Source organism: Coturnix japonica, chromosome 27 (assembly GCF_001577835.2).
Source record: "Coturnix japonica isolate 7356 chromosome 27, Coturnix japonica 2.1, whole genome shotgun sequence".
Classification (NCBI taxonomy): domain Eukaryota; kingdom Metazoa; phylum Chordata; class Aves; order Galliformes; family Phasianidae; genus Coturnix; species Coturnix japonica.
In genome coordinates, this window is record NC_029542.1 from 4718198 (window position 1) to 4735648 (window position 17451).

Genomic DNA, 17451 nt, shown 5'->3' on the forward strand with positions numbered 1-17451 from the left:
GGGGGGCGGGCAGGGAGCGGGGGCGGAGCTGCGGCTGGAATGGTGAGGTGGTCCCCGCGGTCCCGGTGCCGGCGGTTCTCTCGCAGCCCGGTATTTACAGCCTCGGCTCACTTCCCCCGCCCCTTGCTGCTGCTGCCGCAGCCCCGGCCCCTCTCGGTGCGGTGCACGGGGTCGATAGCAAAGTCCCAGCCACGCCCGTGCAGCCGCTGCGGTGCGGGAATTAAATCCTAATTGCGTCCTCCAGCTGCGGCAGCCGCAGCTCTGCATAAGCCTCTGCTCAGCTCCCTGCCCGCTTCCTCTGCATCGACCTTGTTTTTCCCTTCCTTTCTGCTAAATGTTTCCTTTCAAGCAAAGTGCGTCTTTCTGGAGCCACGTTTGGAATGGCTGCCTTGGTGGGTAGTCACTTCCATGAGTACTTCTACAATTTATCATAAATGACCGAGGTCACTTCCAGGGCGATCCTGTAAACAGCTCTTTACAAACAGCTCTCTACTCGTAGCCCTGAAATGGCCTTGGGCGCTGGACAGGAGGCACGGGCTGCCTCCCAGACAAGAGGGAGGAGTCCTCCAGTCCCATAACTGCAGATAAATAAATGCGGCTGCATGCGTGGATGGATCCATGTATCTGACCCCTCCTCCTGCATGAAGCATCTGTCATCAGGCAGCAACCAACTCTGTGAAATGCTGTTCTGATTCTTGCCTGGCTCCCCAGCTTGCTACTGCAGTGCAGATTTGTGCTGTGCGCAGTCAGAGCTTCTCCATAACAGTCAGGGGAGAGCATCCTCATGCTCCCAGTGCACTGCAACTCAAGGGTAAAGGCTCAAAACTGCAAGACAAGCAGTCACTGACAAAGAGAAACATCCACCCCCAAAAGAGAAAAACAAAGTCCATCCCAAGGATGACAGAAACAAACACATTAGAAGTTTCAGTGTTGCTCCAGTGCTGTCCAGAATTCCCTAACCAAACAAAATCGAGTACAAGGCCAGCCTTGGGCAGGGCACTCGCAGCGCTGCTGACAGCATTTGATGTAAGGTTTTGTCCTGGTGGCAGGTGGACAAACCTCAGCAGTTCCAGGGGCTTTGTAACAGCCATCCAGCTCCTCAGGCAGCTGCTGACAGAAGCCATCAGCAGTTCTGCGTGGATGTGGCCACAGGGCTGTGTGGGGCCAGGGGCAGCAGGATGGGGCTCTTCAGGAAGCAGAGCACAAAGGCAGGAAAATCACCAGAGGTTTGGAGCAGGCTGTAAATCATCTGGTTCTGCTGTATGGCATATTTACAGTTGTTCGGATGGCTGCAGTGACAGCAAGGAAGAATCTTGTGGCCTGTTTGCACACCAGGACCTCAGAGCAGCTTGGGCATTTACACTCTTGTTTGCTATTGCTTGGCTCTGAGGAACACAGACGTGACTTTATAATGGCTGAGCATCTCTTGTACTCAAAGCTAAGAACAAGGGATCAAAGCACAATCCTGCTTTACACTGCTCTTCCTGTGTTCTTCTTGGAGTCTTTCATAGCATTTGTCCTCCCAGTAATTTATTTTTGGTGTTGTCAGGACACCCATGGTAGATGAAAAATGATGTTCACGAGAAAGCTCTTATAAACCTACAGAGGTGCATCAGATAAGGGGAAGCCTTCAAGAAACTCAGTTCTGGATGAAGTCAGTGGGGTTTGGGAGGCTCCTCTTATGCTAGGCTGCTCTATTTGTGTGCAATTAAAGATATTTTTGCAATCTGGAACCCTGCAGCAAACAGCATCAGGATAGGGGGCTAAACCATTGCTCTGAGAGTGAACACGCTGGAGACACCATGAAGTCATCTCCAAGCCCACCCATAGATAAAGAGCTCAGAGCAGAGGTTTTGTGTTTCTTCCAGAGCCCTGACCAGTGCAGATCATCCCCCCCTGTTTCTCCACACTCCCTGCTCTAGGAAAGAGGCTGGAGGCTGCAAGCAGCCTCAATAGGACGTTGCAATCTAAGGTAACATCTTCTGGGCTGTATGTTTTGCCATCCTGGAACTGCTGACACTGTTGCATTTATCCGAGTGTGTAGGGACACCCAGAGGCTCCTCCTGCCTCTGCTCTGCCTTCCCTTCACTGATGCCTGCTGTGCATTGTCATGGACAAAGCAGCAGTCACAGATGAGATCTCTCAGCCCCATTGTTCATGTTGGGAGTGCTGTGCCTGCTGCAATGCATTCACGCCTTCATCCCAGGGACACTGAGATGTGACAGCGTCACAGTAGGTGGAATAGATCTGCTCCCACCCCCCAGACGAACCTGCCACTCACAGCCACCACCCCCATGCTGCTGTTTTGATCACGGAGACAATGGAGGCAATCGTCAAGCACTAACCAAGGCTGGGTGAATATCACTTCGATCTGCAGTGACAGCAGGCTGAGAGAATGCTCACAGCACAGCAGTATCACTTCCTGCACTGAGCTGTGGCTGCTCCACGCACTGCAGAGGCTGAGGAAGGACCAGGTCCATGCAAGGCATCTTTCAGGGAGCGTGCAGAGCAACACCACTCCGTGTCCTCTGCTGCGGGCCCTGCAGACAGCCAGCTGCATGAGGATCCTTCTGCTCTCCAGCCTTGCAGCAGTGTCAGTACCAACAGTTACAGTCTTAAAATTACAGGCTTAGTGCATCCACACGCTGTGCTCCCATCAGAGCACCATTATTTGTCCAGCATGCTGGGAATAGGGCTGCTCACTTCCACAGGAGTGTGAAGGGAGCCCCAGGTCACCTCCTCAGTACACGGGAATTTGCAGCAATCATCGAGGTATTATGTCTCTTCCAACTGTAGCACACATGCTCCAATTGCAGTCTTTCCAGCAGCAGCCTTGTTGGTTGAATGCCTCCTTGCTCTAATCCCTGGTGTTGCTGAAGGATGCTGCTTTCATCTGATAGCATTTATGAACTGCTATAATGAGTTCTGGCTTGCTGAGATAAATCGCTCACCCAGAAGTGCAAACTTCATTAATGCCAACAGTGACTCAGATTAGCATTATTCTAGTTCAGATTGTAAACAGACTGGACACACGAAAGAGGTTTGGCATTTTTTCCCCCTTTCTCTTAAAATTCCCCTTCCTCTTTCTAATTGCTGTTGGTTTGTCTCTTTTGCTCTGCATGTTCTAACTCTGCGCTTCTCCACCTCTTCATCTTCCAGGAGAAACTGTTGTATGACACACCACCATTCAGGACCAACTGGTTTAGCTGCCGATTAACAGTGAAAGATATTCTGCAGTTTTGCCTGGCAAGTTTTGAGCTCTTTTACGTGTTTGTCAGATCAAAAAAACAAAACAAAACAAAAAACACACTCAAGAATTGAGCTGATGAAAAATTAAAGTCTCCTCTTTCTGCTCCAGGTTAGAGACTCAGCAGGGAAAATTCCACAGTGGAAATAAAATGTTGCAGGCTGAGACAAATGTTAAAGAAAAGATGTGTATGAAGTAACAACGCACAACATCAAAATACAGAAACGTGTCACGGTACGAAACAAGGAGAACATGGATTGGCAAGACGGAATGCAGCCACTGGAGGAGCTTTTTCAGGAACAAATGTGCTGGAGCCATCTGCTGCTTCCCCAGCAATGGTGACAGTCACACCTCTCCCTGTAGCCCACTCTGAAAATTGTCTACTATATATTTTGCAAGTGTTGCTTGCCAAAAGGTGCAGTTGCACCAAATGGGACAGTGATGGCACTGTCCCATGCGGCTCCAAGCAAAAGGTGCCCTCAGCTGCACTCCCTCTGCAGGGGAAGGCAAATGCAGCTGTGGGAAGTTGTAAAGTCTTGAATATTCAATGAAGAGGAAGCTTTTCTTTGTCCAATGCAGGGTCCCAGAAAACTCTTGGAAGCAAAAAGATTATTTCCTACTGAGATACATTCCTAATGAGGTACAGCAGAGAGCAGAGCAGTGCTTTTGAGCTCTGGGTGCTGGTGTGGCAGTGAGCCTCACCCCGTGCCTCTGGGCTGTGCTCATCCCCACGCACAGCACTGATATTTATATGAGAAATGGCTGCAATTTCCGCAAAAACAAACTGCTGCCTCAGTCCATTAATAAATCTGCTTTTCCTGCCAAAATATTTTAATTTCCACTTCCTCAGACTTGATTTGTCTTTGTTGTCTCTATTTTTACTACATTTTGTGACAGATGGTTTGTCTCTGACAAATGAAGGTTTGCTGTTATGGCAAATCTTTCTGCAGGATGGAGTGTATCAGCAGGAAAGGAACCTTTCCTTTTTAATCATTTTGCTAATTAAAGACACTGCCTGCAATTTGCATTGTTCATAACCAGGGAGAAAGAGAAAGGAGAGCTGATTGCTGCTGTGCAACCAGTGCTCTTGGGCAGACGACAAGCCTCCTGTCTTTGCCCATGTAACATGGCTGTGTGCATCAGAGAAACATGATTTTTAAGACTTATGTAGAGCCAGCTGAAGTGCTGCATGCTCCCATTTTTGCTGAAATTCTGCATAGGAACAGCTCATAGTTCTTTATCGGTGCCAGATCGAGAAGACCCAGGTAGGAAGCCAGACGTTGCTGCTGCAAGAGACATGATAAACTGCTGGCCAGTCTTGTTCCTCACCCTCCTGGCCCAAAGTGAAGCCCTACCTCCACCTCCTTGGCAGTGCAATTTTTGACATCTGCGATGTGCAGCACCAGCTTGGGCAAGGATTGGGCCCTCTCTGCCAGCCGGATTTTCATGGGTGGGAAAAAAACCCACATTTTTATTGTTGCTGAATGCTGGAGGGTGAGGTGGGGAGACGGATGGGATGCGCAGCGGCAGGAATCTGGATCACAAGAAAGAGGTGACAGAACCTGGCGTGAGCTTCCCGGTAGCATCAGAGCCGCTTCTCACGTTGCATCCCTGCGATCAATGGAGGGAGGCGGCCCGGCGCGGGGCGGGCAGTCGTTCCCGAGGCCGGGAGGCGGCCGGGGGCGGCGGTGACCGGGTGGCCCTGCCCAGCTCCAGCTCCGGTTGGTGCCGTCGGGGCCGGGGGCGCGGCCATTGCGAGCGCCGGTCCCGGTAAAGCGGCGGCGCTGCCGGCGCGGCCCCGCACCATGGAGGGACACCTGGCTCGCTGCAAGATCGTGGTGGTGGGGGACACGCAGTGCGGCAAGACGGCACTGCTCCACGTCTTCGCCAAGGACTGCTACCCAGAGGTGTGCGGGGGGCGGAGGGGGGCGGCCGTCGGCGCGGCTCGGCTCAGCTCGGCTCGGCTCACCTCCCTTCTCCCTATGCAGAGCTACGTGCCTACCGTTTTCGAGAACTACACGGCCAGCTTCGAGATCGACAAGCAGCGCACTGAGCTCAACATGTGGGACACCTCAGGTGGGCTCCGGGAGGGACGCGGTGGGTCTCGATGCGGCCTCTGTGGGATCCGCAGCGGGCGTCAAACACTGAAATCCCCTCTTGGTGTCTTTGCGTTGGATTTTGTGGCTTTCTTTCCCCCGGCCTTGGGGCTGGCTCTGCACATCGTTTCTGAGCCGACTGAGTTATCGGTGCGTCTCAGCCCTGACCACGTATGAGATGCAGCAGAGCACCAACAAAACCAGTTCTGGGGCTTGAGATGAGGCTGGGAAGGAATGGGGAAGGAAGCAAGGTGCAGCCAAGATGGGAGACCTCACCTTGGAGAGGAATGTGCTGTGGGAATATGCTGCCCTTTCATCACTCACTCCAGGAGAGCTTTTGGGCTGCTTCAGTTTTTTTGTGTTTTGGTTTGGTTTTGCCTCTTCATCTGCATCCTCAGCTGTGATGCTGCAGGGAATCTTGGGCACATCTCAGCCCTCCAAAACCCTTTTCAAACTTCATGCTGCCTCTCTGGGGAGACATGAGCTGTAAGTGAACTGCTTGATGCAGAGCTAATAAAAATGTTGGCATCTAGCAGAGGTTATGTGCACCCTTTAATTTACCTCTGACAACCTTTCTGGACTGTTGTGTATGCATAGAACTGAATGCTGGGCTGTGGTGGTGTACATACATAATGGACTTGCTGATGATCGTTCCCCTTAATATTTAGAGTCTTCTTAGAGCTCAAGAGCAAAAATAGATTAAAAAGTGACATTAGACAGTTTTAGGTCTTGTGCACTCAAATTCCTCTCTATTATTTTACATCCATCAGATTACAGCTGTAGGATCAGCACTGCTCTATTTAGAGCAGTGGCTTTACTGATTTTTGGACCAGCTTTAAATTGTAAAATGTTTATTGAGCCTCTACTGGAGGCTTCCCAACCTGGCAGACTTTGCTTTTGCAAATTTTTATATCCTGAAACAAACAGGGGTCTTTTGCCTGCTGAGTGAGCCCTGGGGGTTTCCAAACTGGGGACTTCTGCAGCTGATGGGAAGGGACTGGTTGTGTTCTTATTGTTTGATGCTCAGCAGCTTTGCTCTGACTGTCTGCATCTGATGAGAAAAACTTCACCTTTGGAGTGTGTGGAAGCACTTAGTGCACTCTGTGGGTTTTTTTTAGGAATTCTCTGGAATATTTGGCTTTGATCTTACAAATGTTGAAAGAAAATAACATGATAAAATGGCTTTGAATTTGTGTATGTGCACCTGATACCTGCATCTGTTGCTGTCATGCATTCATTTTTACCGTTTTCAATGAAAGATATGTTTGTCTGCTGCTTATCTCTACAGCCGAGAGGAAATGGACTTTGATTTTTTATTTTATTTTTTTTTAATTTTTTGATCTCCCTTTTTAAGAGCTTTGTTGTAGATAGAGCTCAGTAGATAGTTTTCCAGATAAATTGCCTCTTTTTGCAGCTTTCATTTGAAATACCCAAGTGCTATATATCAATAAACAGTCCTGCAAAGCAATACGTAGCAATTTTCTCTGGTAATCACACTGACATTTTTAGCTACAGACTTCAAGCTGCTGCTGTATTTCTACCGCCCTTTGGAGACACCTGTAAACAGCTTTTGGTAGAAAAAGTTTTACACAATAACACATGGAGCCAACTGAGCTGAAGGGATTGAGAGTGGCTGATTGTCCTAATAATGAATATGACAGGTGCTGGGTGCACTTTCCCTTGTCTCTGCATTATCTGCCACCTCTTTTAAGCAGCACTGTGGGCAGGGGCCTGTTGTTAGTGTTAAACTCATCCTAGCTGGAACAGGAAGGGAGATTCTGGGATTCTGCTTCCCTCTTTTGTATCTTAAACACTTTCCATCTTTTAGTTAAGTAACTGAAGCAGAAGGTCCCCTCCAAAAATCAGCAGACAAATCTGGACAGGGACTGTTGAGTTCCTTGCTATGAAATCAGCCATGAGAGTGGTGAGAGGCACTGTGGGCACCAGTGAAGGGCAGCTGTCCTGGAAAACCTGCTGCAGGGGTCCCAGATTGCCTGGCTGCTGCTGGCTCCTTTTGGTAATCCTTGCCCACGTCTGGGTGTTGTCTGCTCCCTGGACACGTAGTACTAGCTGCTGTGGGGAACTTGGGAAATGCAGCCTTTAGGTATGAATTGGCCCCTCCTATTAATATCACAGGCAGACAGGCAATAAATGTAGTTAGAGAAACACTGCCATACTGTGGGCAGGGGTGATGGGGAACTGAGTTGCTCCCACATTGTATTGGGACCTTGAATTTCCTTTAAGTGTCTTGTAATCCTTGATTATTTTTTCCAAGGCTGAAAGGAGGCTTACCAGTACTAGGAGTCCTTCAGACATGGCAAATACAGCCCCTCTGTGCTCACTGAAATGCTGTTGATCCAAATGCCTGTTAGGGAATAAAGTGACTGGGTATGAGCCTGACCCCTCAGTACTGCCTGCATTTTGGATTAGTCCCTATTTAACTCAGACCCGCCCCCATGCACAGTGCAAGGCTGAAATTGCTCCAGGTGCTATTTTTCAGTGCAGTAGGGATGTCCCATCTTTCCATTTCCACCATTTCCCAAAGCATCCATTTGAAAACAATTTGATATCTTCGTGTGTGAGAGCAAGGTGTGGAGGAGATGGGGCAGCTGCTGTGCTCTGCTTCTCAGTGGATGATGTCCTGTTTTGCTGCTATTTCTGTTCTCATTTTGGCTAATTCCCCCACTGATCAAATGTGCTTAGCACAGAAACAACTTCTCTTCATGGCAGTGGTATGGGGAAACACCAGCTTGATGGAATACCTGCTGGCTGGTCAGGACTGCTCTCGAAGGGCCGGGTGTCTCCTGGACGCTCAGTGCTGCTGTGTGACACTGACAAGGAAGTTTCCATTCTGCACAGCCTGCTGGCTGATGTTGTGACCACTCATCATGCTTTATGCAGTGCAGCCAAATTGCATTCCTGTGCTTCAGTGGTGGGAAGGGCATGCAGTCATAACGGGCAAGTTGGCTTCTCAGAAATGCAGCAGCTCTGTTTTGCATGTGAGCTGATACACTTTTTGCTGGTGCATCCCCTGGTGTAGAGCATAGCTGCCTGGATGTCTGTGCTTTTGGCTTATGGGAATGCCAAGGACTGGCACTGCGCCGTGTATTTGCTCACTGCCATCTTCCAGAGCTGCTGGAGAGGACTTTTCTGCCCACACAGAACCCAAGCTGGTCCAGCAGCACTGCTGTCTGCTCTGCACTGCAGCTCACAGCAGGGGAGCCTTTTGCAGGGACTTGTGTCTCATAAGTAGATTCACTCTCAAAACAAGAATAACATTGTAAAGTGCAAATCCCTCCCTACCTCCCTCTTTGCCTGCGCTCAGCAAACAGTCTGCCTTGGTATGGCTGTGTGGGAACCAGCAGGCTCTGATAGCAGCCCCTTCATTAGGGGAACTACCCAGGAATGTTGATGAGATTAGAGAGCTGAAAGGGGCTGAGTTTAGCAATGGCATCTCCATTGATGCTGGGGCTGAGGATTCCCAGCACGCAGCTCTGAGACTGCAATGGCTGCCTCTTCTCATGCATTCTGAAGCAGAGAAGAATGTGGAGCTGCCCTTTCCATACCAAAATAGCTCCTCCCATGCTCCCTGTTGAGGCTGGGAGCCTCGAACAAGCATACTTGTCTTCTGCCTCAGCACAAAGACATAGTTAAGCCTGAAAATATGTGTAGCTGGGTCACATTCTTAGGCAGGTCAGGAACCAGTTTGACAGAAGTTGAAAGAGCTGCAGCAGAAATGCATATCCTGGAGAGAGCGGAGGATGGATCTGGGAGGACTGACACGATGGGAGAGGACTGGATGGGACAGCAGAGTCCCTGGGGTATGTCAGGCTGGGCATGATGTAGGTGCTGCATGGTACAGAGGCAACTGCTCTGCCTGTATGACTTGGGGGTGTCCCTTCTACCCCAGACACCCATCAAGCAGCAGTACCTTAGCCAGACAATCATGTAAAGCAAGTGCCAAAGATCCTTGTAGGAAGGGGCTCTCACTCCATCCTCTGAGCATGATGGCTTTGCCTTTCTGCCCATGTGGCACCCAGGTGCCCCCCACTGTGCATCAGGGTGGTCCTGTGAGTACTTTGTGGTAGGGAGAGCTCCAGAGAAGCTGGTTGGTGCCATGCCACCAGCCCTGCAGAAGAGGCCTGGGTGCAGCTTTCTTCTTGCCCTAGATCCTATGGATTAGATCAGTATGCAATTAAACTTCACAGGCATGCAGGTCCAGCTTTCCCTGTGGGGAGAAACCTTATCTGGTGGGCAAGCAGCCAGGGAGGAATCTGCTGCTTGTGCACAGCAAAGTGGAAATGTGTAGCACTCCATAAAGATAATTTGTGCTCACTCAACCCACAGATATGTCCCCAAAGCCAGAGGTCTGTGGACCTCAGAGGAATTGGCTGCCATTCCTGGTTCTTTTTACACCCAATAAAATCATAGAATCATAGAATTACCCAGGTTGGAAAAGACCTCGAAGATCATGAAGTCCAACCACAGCCTAACCATAGTACCCTAGCTCTAACAAAATGATGACAGACAGGTTGCGGCAATGCCAGATGTCCTTGTGATGTGTCAAAATTGCCTGGAAGGGACTTCTGGTTCCTGTTTGCCTCCCTTGTCTGCTGCCATGGGTGTGATTGCTAGCACCCTTGTGTGGAGCCCCAGCCAGGTACTAGGGCTGTGCTCTCACCTCAAGTAGTAACAGATTCAAAAATTAGAATGATCAACCAAAGAGAATATCCTGATTCAGCAGAGAGAAAGCTGGGGATGATGCACAGCACAGCAACCACTGGTTCCCATTGGTCTCTTAGAGTGGCGGAGAGTCTTCAGGAGATCAGCCAATGGTGAATAGAGATACCAATGGGGCCAGGGCCATTCCTGTCCCTTGGAGCTGGGAGCAAAAATTAGAGCGTACAGAAGCAATTTTGATCTCATTAACAAAATGATGCTCTTAACCTGGGGCAGTTCTTCCTTCCCCTCCTCCTGCCATCTCCAGCAGCTGCCCAGCTGTGTCCTGACACCAGGCTGGGGGTTTGTGGGATGGGTGGTGACCACCTGTGTGGGCAGCACTCTGCTGCACTATGTACTCTCTGCCAGTGCAGTCCGTGATGTGCTGAAGAAAGCAGCAGGTTGCTATGATACACTTTGCCGTAGCAAATGTAGCTCCTACAAAAGGAGCATTCCTGGGTTGGGAGGAGGTCAGATTTATCTGCAATATTTTTGTGAAGTGGAGGAGCAACTGGGAGAGGTTGTGCACGGAAATGTTTCTCTCCCATCTCGGGCAGAGGCCCCTGCCTGGGGCAGCTGTACCAGGAGGGCATGGTTCTGATAAAGGGTCTGACACATCTGAGCATGCAGATCAGTGCTGGATCTTGAATCCCTCTGGGCAATGTAATGAGAACGCAAGCTTGGTCTGAAGGGCAGCTTGGTGCTGCAGAACTCAGTGCTGCCAACAAAAGCACCAAGTCACTCGCAGGATGGGGACTGCTCATAGTGCCAGCTCTGCCTATCAGAAGGTGAAGCATCCTTAGCCTGAAGCAGTGTCAGAGATCTCCAGGGTTTGCTGTGCCCCAGCCTGTATCTTCTGTCTCCATGCTGGTCAAGGCACCCCAGGCACTGACTCCACACACAAAGCACGACTTTCCCTCTACAAAGAGGGATGGGCTCTGCAGAGGTTGCAGTCTGATTCTGCCCTGCTGGATGCCAGCTTCTTCTCATTCCAGTGATTTTGCAGGGACAAAAAACTGTGCTGTATTTTTTCTCACTCATGGCTGTGGGGACTGCAGCAGCAGAATGTTCCTGCAGCTGGCTTTGCTGTGAACACAAATGCACATGGGGTGCTGGCATGGCTGCTCTGTGAGTGGTGTGGAGTGTCCCCACTGCCCCCATCCTGCTTCCAAGGAGGCAGACCCAACAATGGATGAGACTTTCTGCTGATTGCTTTTCTCTCTGCAGGCTCAGCCTATTATGATAATGTCCGTCCATTAGCATACCCGGACTCAGATGCCGTGCTCATCTGCTTTGATATCAGCCGCCCAGAAACCTTGGACAGCGTACTCAAGAAGGTGAGTGTCTGAGCTGGGATGGAGCCCTGCATCCCCAGTGCTCTCACCAGGTCCAAAAGCTCCCTTGGATGGAGTTTGACTGCGGCAGTTGCCCATGGTCTTTAGCAGAAAGCAAGGAATTTCTTTGTCTGCAAGGAGCACCATCAGTGATGCAGCTCATTGCAGTATGCAGTGCTCGTGTAAGGTCTGCCTATGTGCACACATGCAAACATGGGAATGGGGAGAGATGGAGGGTATCTGTTGTGTTTCTCATGTCAGCACTGGGAAGAAGCCCTGGGGCTCCGGTGTCCTGTCATGGGGACAAAAACCCTCCAATAGCTCAGTCAGAAGCTTGGGGTTGGGCTCCAAGAGAGCTCCCAGCACCCAGCTCAGGGGGCAGAAATTTTTCATGGGGATTGGAAGCATCTGCTGATCATGACAACAGCGTGATAACACAAGCAAATCTCTTGTACCTTAATGAGATGCAAGCCCATCAATAATAAGCTGGAGTTGGGCTTTATCGATGTCTGTCTACATGCTCCTTGTGTGAGCCTGCTTTGCTCACTACAAGGTCTTTCCCGTGTGGCCTCACAGATGCTTCCAGTGCTGTTAGCAGTGTCTGATACAGAAACTTTTTATCCCCATGTCACAGGGTATTTCTTAAGTGCCTCTGAGCAGATGCCTTGTTTCCTTTGGTCCATGTCAGTTGTTAAGGAAGAGCTAATTGGCTTCCAAACAGCTGTCACTCCAGTGAGGAAAATCCTCACATGGAAGGCTTCCAATGCAAAGGCAATGTATTGTTATGGCTCCAGGGAGCAACTCTGTGAACCCCAGCTGATGGGGCCTCAGGGATTGTGCAAAGTGGCCATCACTGTGCTGAGACCGTATGATTGGCTTTGTTTCTCCAACCTTGACTCTTTTATAGGCCGTCCATTGTCACACAGCCTCTGGCACAGCTGTGCACCTTCTCTCTTGTCTTCCCTACAGTGGCAAGGGGAGACTCAGGAGTTCTGCCCCAATGCAAAGATCGTGTTGGTGGGCTGCAAACTAGACATGCGGACGGACCTGAACACTCTGCGGGAGCTTTCCAAGCAGCGCCTCATCCCAGTTACACATGAGCAGGTGGGTTTTTGCAGCTGCTCATCCCCACAGGGATTAGGGACTTTTCTCCTGCACCTCCTCTGATAAGTTAGCTCAGCAGCAAAGGACCTCCACTGGTCTTGGTCTGAAGCTGACTGGACCTTGGCTCAGATACTCTGAGCTTGCAGCATTTTTCTCCCCTGCCCTGGGCACGCTGTGACACATTGGCAGTGCTCTGCTGAACCACTAGGAGGTGGTTTGCAGCCAGGAAGTCTTTCCCCAGAGCTGGTAGAGATGCCCAGCTTAATAACTTAGACTGCCTAAAGTAGGACGAATGTGTTTCTGCATCTCCTTGTTGGGCATAGCTGGACTGTCCTGCTTGGATGCTGCTTTGGGGTGGGGACAGAGTCACAGCCTGGGAACTGCTGCAGTCACCAGCACAGGGATGCAGGCTCTGATGCTGCACCTTACTGCAGTTCTGGAGAGCTGAAGAGAGTGAAGGATGCTGCTGCAGGGTGCTCTGTCCTAACCTCACTCTTCCTTCCTTCCCTGCCCTCTGGGTCTCAGGGCAGTGCGCTGGCACGGCAGATTGGGGCAGTGGCCTACGCCGAGTGCTCCTCCAAGGTGTCAGAGGACAGCGTGCGGGATGTCTTCCATGTCACCACGCTCGCCTCGGTCAACAGGATACACAAGAACCTGAAGCGCTCCAACTCCAAACGGGGACTGAAGCGGGTGTCACAGATGCCCAGCAGGACGAACTTACTGAATGACACGGAGATCAGGAAAGACCGAGCCAAGAGCTGTTCCATCATGTGAAAAACAGTCTGTAAATAACATACGTGTGTTGTCCATTTTGTACAGTAACTGGCGAAGACCAGGGCATGGTGCTGGCTGCAGGAGCCAGCTTGCCTTTCTGAAGCCTTTCTTAGTCTTCAGGGCTGAGCAAAGGTCACAGCTGCAAACTGAGGTGCAGGAGGCACCCTGCATTGCCAAGACCTGTGGGTCGGCTGCTGCTGTGCTGATTGCTTGGGAGAAAGGAACCACTTGATAGAGAAACATTTAGGCACTGGAAGGTCTACAGCTGGATGAAACAAAGCAAAAGAGAGTGATGCTGCATGCATGCCATCCTCCTGTCCCCATGGCCCAGCCTCTAGGTGACATAGGGTGGTAGTACCTGGGCTGGAGGCTGGGAGTATTGGGAGCCGCAAGCAGCAGAATATCTGGGAAAAGGTCTTGTTCCAATCTGTCTTTAGAAGAGAAGCATTACTTGAGCTGTTGCTATCTGCAGTTGGGCTGGATGGCAAGCCACCAAGGAACCACCCTGGGGAGGAAGCGTAACCTGGTGAGCACCACACTGATCACCTCCTGGGAGACCATAGATAGGCAGCTTTTCTCATGGTACTTTAGATACTTGAATTCTATTCCAAAACCAACAGAGCGGATCTGGCTGCTAGGTCTGTCGTAGATGCATCCTGAAAATTGTGGTTCCCTTCAGCAAGCAAATGCCACTCAGGAGCTTGTGCCTTGCTTCTGCCAGCCTGGTTCTTCATCAGGCTGTTCACTGCCACAGGCAGCTGCACCTCCAGGCACACAGCTTCCTGAAAAGCAGACTGCAATCACTCTCCATGTCCTCCACCAATTCTGAGCTGCAGGTTGTGTTCCATGGTGCTCTGTTTGTCTGGTACAAGACACAAAAAGGATTATATGTGTCTCCGTACCCTGACTCCGCTGCAGCTGTGGGAAGAAAGGTGCTCCCTGCCCATTCTGTATGGCAGTACAGCCTGCTGCCAACGCCTCTTATTGCTTCTGCTGCTGCCCTCTCTAAATGCCTTTAACAACAGTGTTAGCCTTGATCTAATGACACATAGACACTTTATGGAAAAAAAAAAGTCTGCTCCATTGCCAGATCCAGCTGTGTCAGTGAGCTACAGAAAAGAAATAAACACCAGTGGAAAAAGCATGGTGCTTGACTCTGTTCATTTTTAATAGTCATCCTCTCAAAATACCTTACCACCTAGCTTCTGTTCGTGTCCTCATGGCTCACTTTAACTCTTGACATTCTCTCATGCACACTTAGGCAGAAAATAAAGAGGTCTTAGCTGCATGTATCCATTTCAGAGCCAAAGTCTTCAATTGAATAAACTCTCATTCCATCCCGACTCATTCAATAGTAGGCAGCACTTGCAGCTTGTCTGTGCCTGATCCACCAGCCTGAGCTGACATGAGATGCCCTCATCCTCACTGTATTGCTAGCTGCAAGTGAAGATGGCTTTCACCTAATATTTTGTATCTCCTATCCTGCCCAGGGCTCAGACTTCATCTGCATCACAAAGACTTTTTAGGAAACTGGAACAGCTGAGTTGCCAGCACAAGAAAATTTTGAGCAATAGCTGAACACTGTTGTAATAGGCATAGATTCAGCATGCAGCTTGATATTCTGGCAATCACTTCTCTTTGGGCTTGATGGACTATAAAGAATAGTTGGCCTCCCACAGTGGTTCATTTAAACAGACTTTTCAAAGGAGCCTCTCTTCCTCTCTCTCCATCTTTAGAGGAATAAGCGTGCTGAAACAGGAAGCAAAATGAAAAGTAGAGAAAAGAGAGAGAGAGAAATGGATGGATGGATGGAAGGGAAGAAGAGCCACAGACACAGAAAAGCCCAAATAAAGCCACTCCTGGGTCCCTGCTCCTCCACACTCAACCAGCAGCTTGCCTGGGAGCAATTAGGGAGACTTCTTATATGGATATGTGTGGGAGTAGAAGGAAAAAAAGGATGAATGCATTTTCTGTTTTTTTCCTTTGGACATCTGTCTATCTGGCAACAGGTACTTTTCCCACAGATAATCCTCTTTTCTATCTGTACATAGAATTGGAACACTTTTAGGCTGCTTAAGCTGAACCCGAATGGTCTGTTCCTGCTTGGTGGGTCTGGGTGAATGTTCTCTTCCAATTAACTTCATTCTGCATTGGTTACCTTGCTCCTAGAGCTACTGATGGACAGGTAAGTCAGAGGTTCTTAACACCACCAAGCAAAACAGAAGCCCTTCCAATTTTTCCAAATGATGCCAAGCATAGCAAGGAAGCTGCTGGTCCTCCCCAGTCCCTTGGTGCTGATAACAGATTTCCAGCCCAGGAGGGACACTTCGCTCTTGCTTTATAAAGGCTGCTGAGTTACCCCATGTGCTGAGAAAAGTGCATTTGTGTGCACTGGCCTCATTTACAACAACACCATTGTCTGCAGCCGCTGAGCCCAGGCTGCCCCAGCTAATTAGCATGGAGAAATCAGCATTCTTGCTGCACCCCTGGTGTCACCCGGGGAAGAGGGACAGGCTGCCAAGCAGCTTCCCAGAGCTGTGCCCCTGTGCCAGAGGGAGGACTCTTCTCCTGCTTTTGTGCAGGGCTTTGTAGGTTTACATTCGCAGTAGGACACAGGAACTTCTGCTTGCTGAAAGCAAGCAGGTCAGGGTGAGCTGCTGCAGCACCTGGGACATGGCAGAGCTGGTGTTAAGTGCTTGGTCTAGGACTGCAGCAAGCAAGGCCAACAAGGAGCCTCTAGCTTTTTTTTTTTTTCCCCATCTCACAGTACAGCTGACAACCAAGTTATTCAGGCTGCTGGAGCCTGTCCAAACATCTTTTATCCTAGCTGCATTCTGCTTATTTAGGGATAAAGAGATCCCAAAAGCTTTGATAAAGCTGCCCATCACCTGCACAGGCTTCTTATTGACGAGGTCACCAGAAGAGCACATCTGCATGCCCCTTTTCTACTTCCTAGATCAAATGAAAACAGAAAGAAAAGTCTTCTTTCTTATTCTAAAGAGAGAAGCTCCTGGAGCAAGGGGAACATGGAAAGCCCCATGGACTGTGCCAGCAGCTCTTTGATTAGTATTGCCAGCACACACTTGAACAGATGCACATATGGTTTCCTGGCTATAGAGACGGACAATTCAGATTTCGTTACCCCTCCCCTTCAGCTCCCAAGAGTAGTATTAACCACAGGACACACCACACAAACCTCTGTGTAACACAGAAAAGTCTTCATACAGCTGTGCTCAGCAGCTCAAGGAAGGGGACACAGAACAGTCTGAAGTCACTCCTAAAATCAAGCCCATTGGTTCTGGGAAAGAGGGCTGAGGCTCCACCAGGCTTTAAATATTGGCTGCACTCTTATGGTAGTGGCCTTAGAATCACATGGGCAGCATAAGGAACAATCCACACAAGCAAGAAAACAGTTTCCCTTTGCTCCAACAGCAAACACCCCAAGCAATCGTTATAGCAAACTCTTCTTCAGAATATTCCACATTGATCCAATTCAAATGTTTATGTCTTAATCAGTGACAGACGTAATACAACTCACACAAAGTTATTACTGCACAAACCCTGAAGAGCCTGTTTGTAGTCCCAGGACCATAGTATGATTCCCAAGGAAAGAAAGCACACACCTTGCAAGACGCAGGGAGAGGATAGAACCCTGTCCTGCTCAGCTTCAGCTTGCATCCAGTGAGCCTGGTGAGTTCACAAGCATTCACCATGCTGAATCATTCTGACTGTGCAAAAGGTTTCAGAATATCAACATAATAAAACTGTCAGGCCCAAGATGAAAATATTTCAACAAAACACCAACAGTAACTATAGGAAGACACTGAATATTTATTTGATTTACCATTAACTCAAGTGACAAGTCAGATGAGTGTTCTAATTGCATCCATGAATAAGCTGCTCTCATGAATGGCTTCAGATCTGCAAGGAAATAATCCTTTGTGAATTGATCCTAATGCACAGAGAAGCTTTTAAAGAGTAATCAAATTTAGCAAAAAGCTGTATGTGTAGTCATTGCTGCTCTTCAGCAGTATTAGTAGGTCACATACTCAAATAGGTGTAACCTCACAGAATTCAAAAGGAATGCTTTTCCAAATAAGAGGCACGCACACAGAAGATTGCCTGTAGCAGCACAACAAGGTTACAAAAAAATACCCTTTTGGGACAAAAATCTGCT

The 17451-nt window shown here is 49.4% G+C and overlaps 1 protein-coding gene across 1 annotated transcript; it reads left to right on the top strand.

Annotated features, from left to right (window-relative positions):
- Nucleotides 1-4963: 4963 nt before the first annotated feature.
- Nucleotides 4964-14418, top strand: RND2 (Rho family GTPase 2). Its single transcript, XM_015886023.2, has 5 exons — nucleotides 4964-5154; nucleotides 5236-5323; nucleotides 11290-11399; nucleotides 12366-12500; nucleotides 13026-14418. Exons 1-5 carry the CDS (start codon nucleotides 5053-5055, stop codon nucleotides 13272-13274), a joined length of 684 nt encoding a protein of 227 aa, XP_015741509.1. The 5' UTR covers nucleotides 4964-5052; the 3' UTR covers nucleotides 13275-14418.
- The last annotated feature ends 3033 nt before the right edge of the window (nucleotides 14419-17451 follow it).

Coding starts and splice junctions, on each gene's coding strand:
- RND2 (XM_015886023.2), top strand. CDS start 5,053: ATGGAGGGACACCTGGCTCGCTGCAAGATCGTGGTGGTGGGGGACACG. Junction 5,155..5,235: donor CCAAGGACTGCTACCCAGAG/GTGTGCGGGGGG, acceptor CTCCCTATGCAG/AGCTACGTGCCTACCGTTTT. Junction 5,324..11,289: donor CAACATGTGGGACACCTCAG/GTGGGCTCCGGG, acceptor TTCTCTCTGCAG/GCTCAGCCTATTATGATAAT.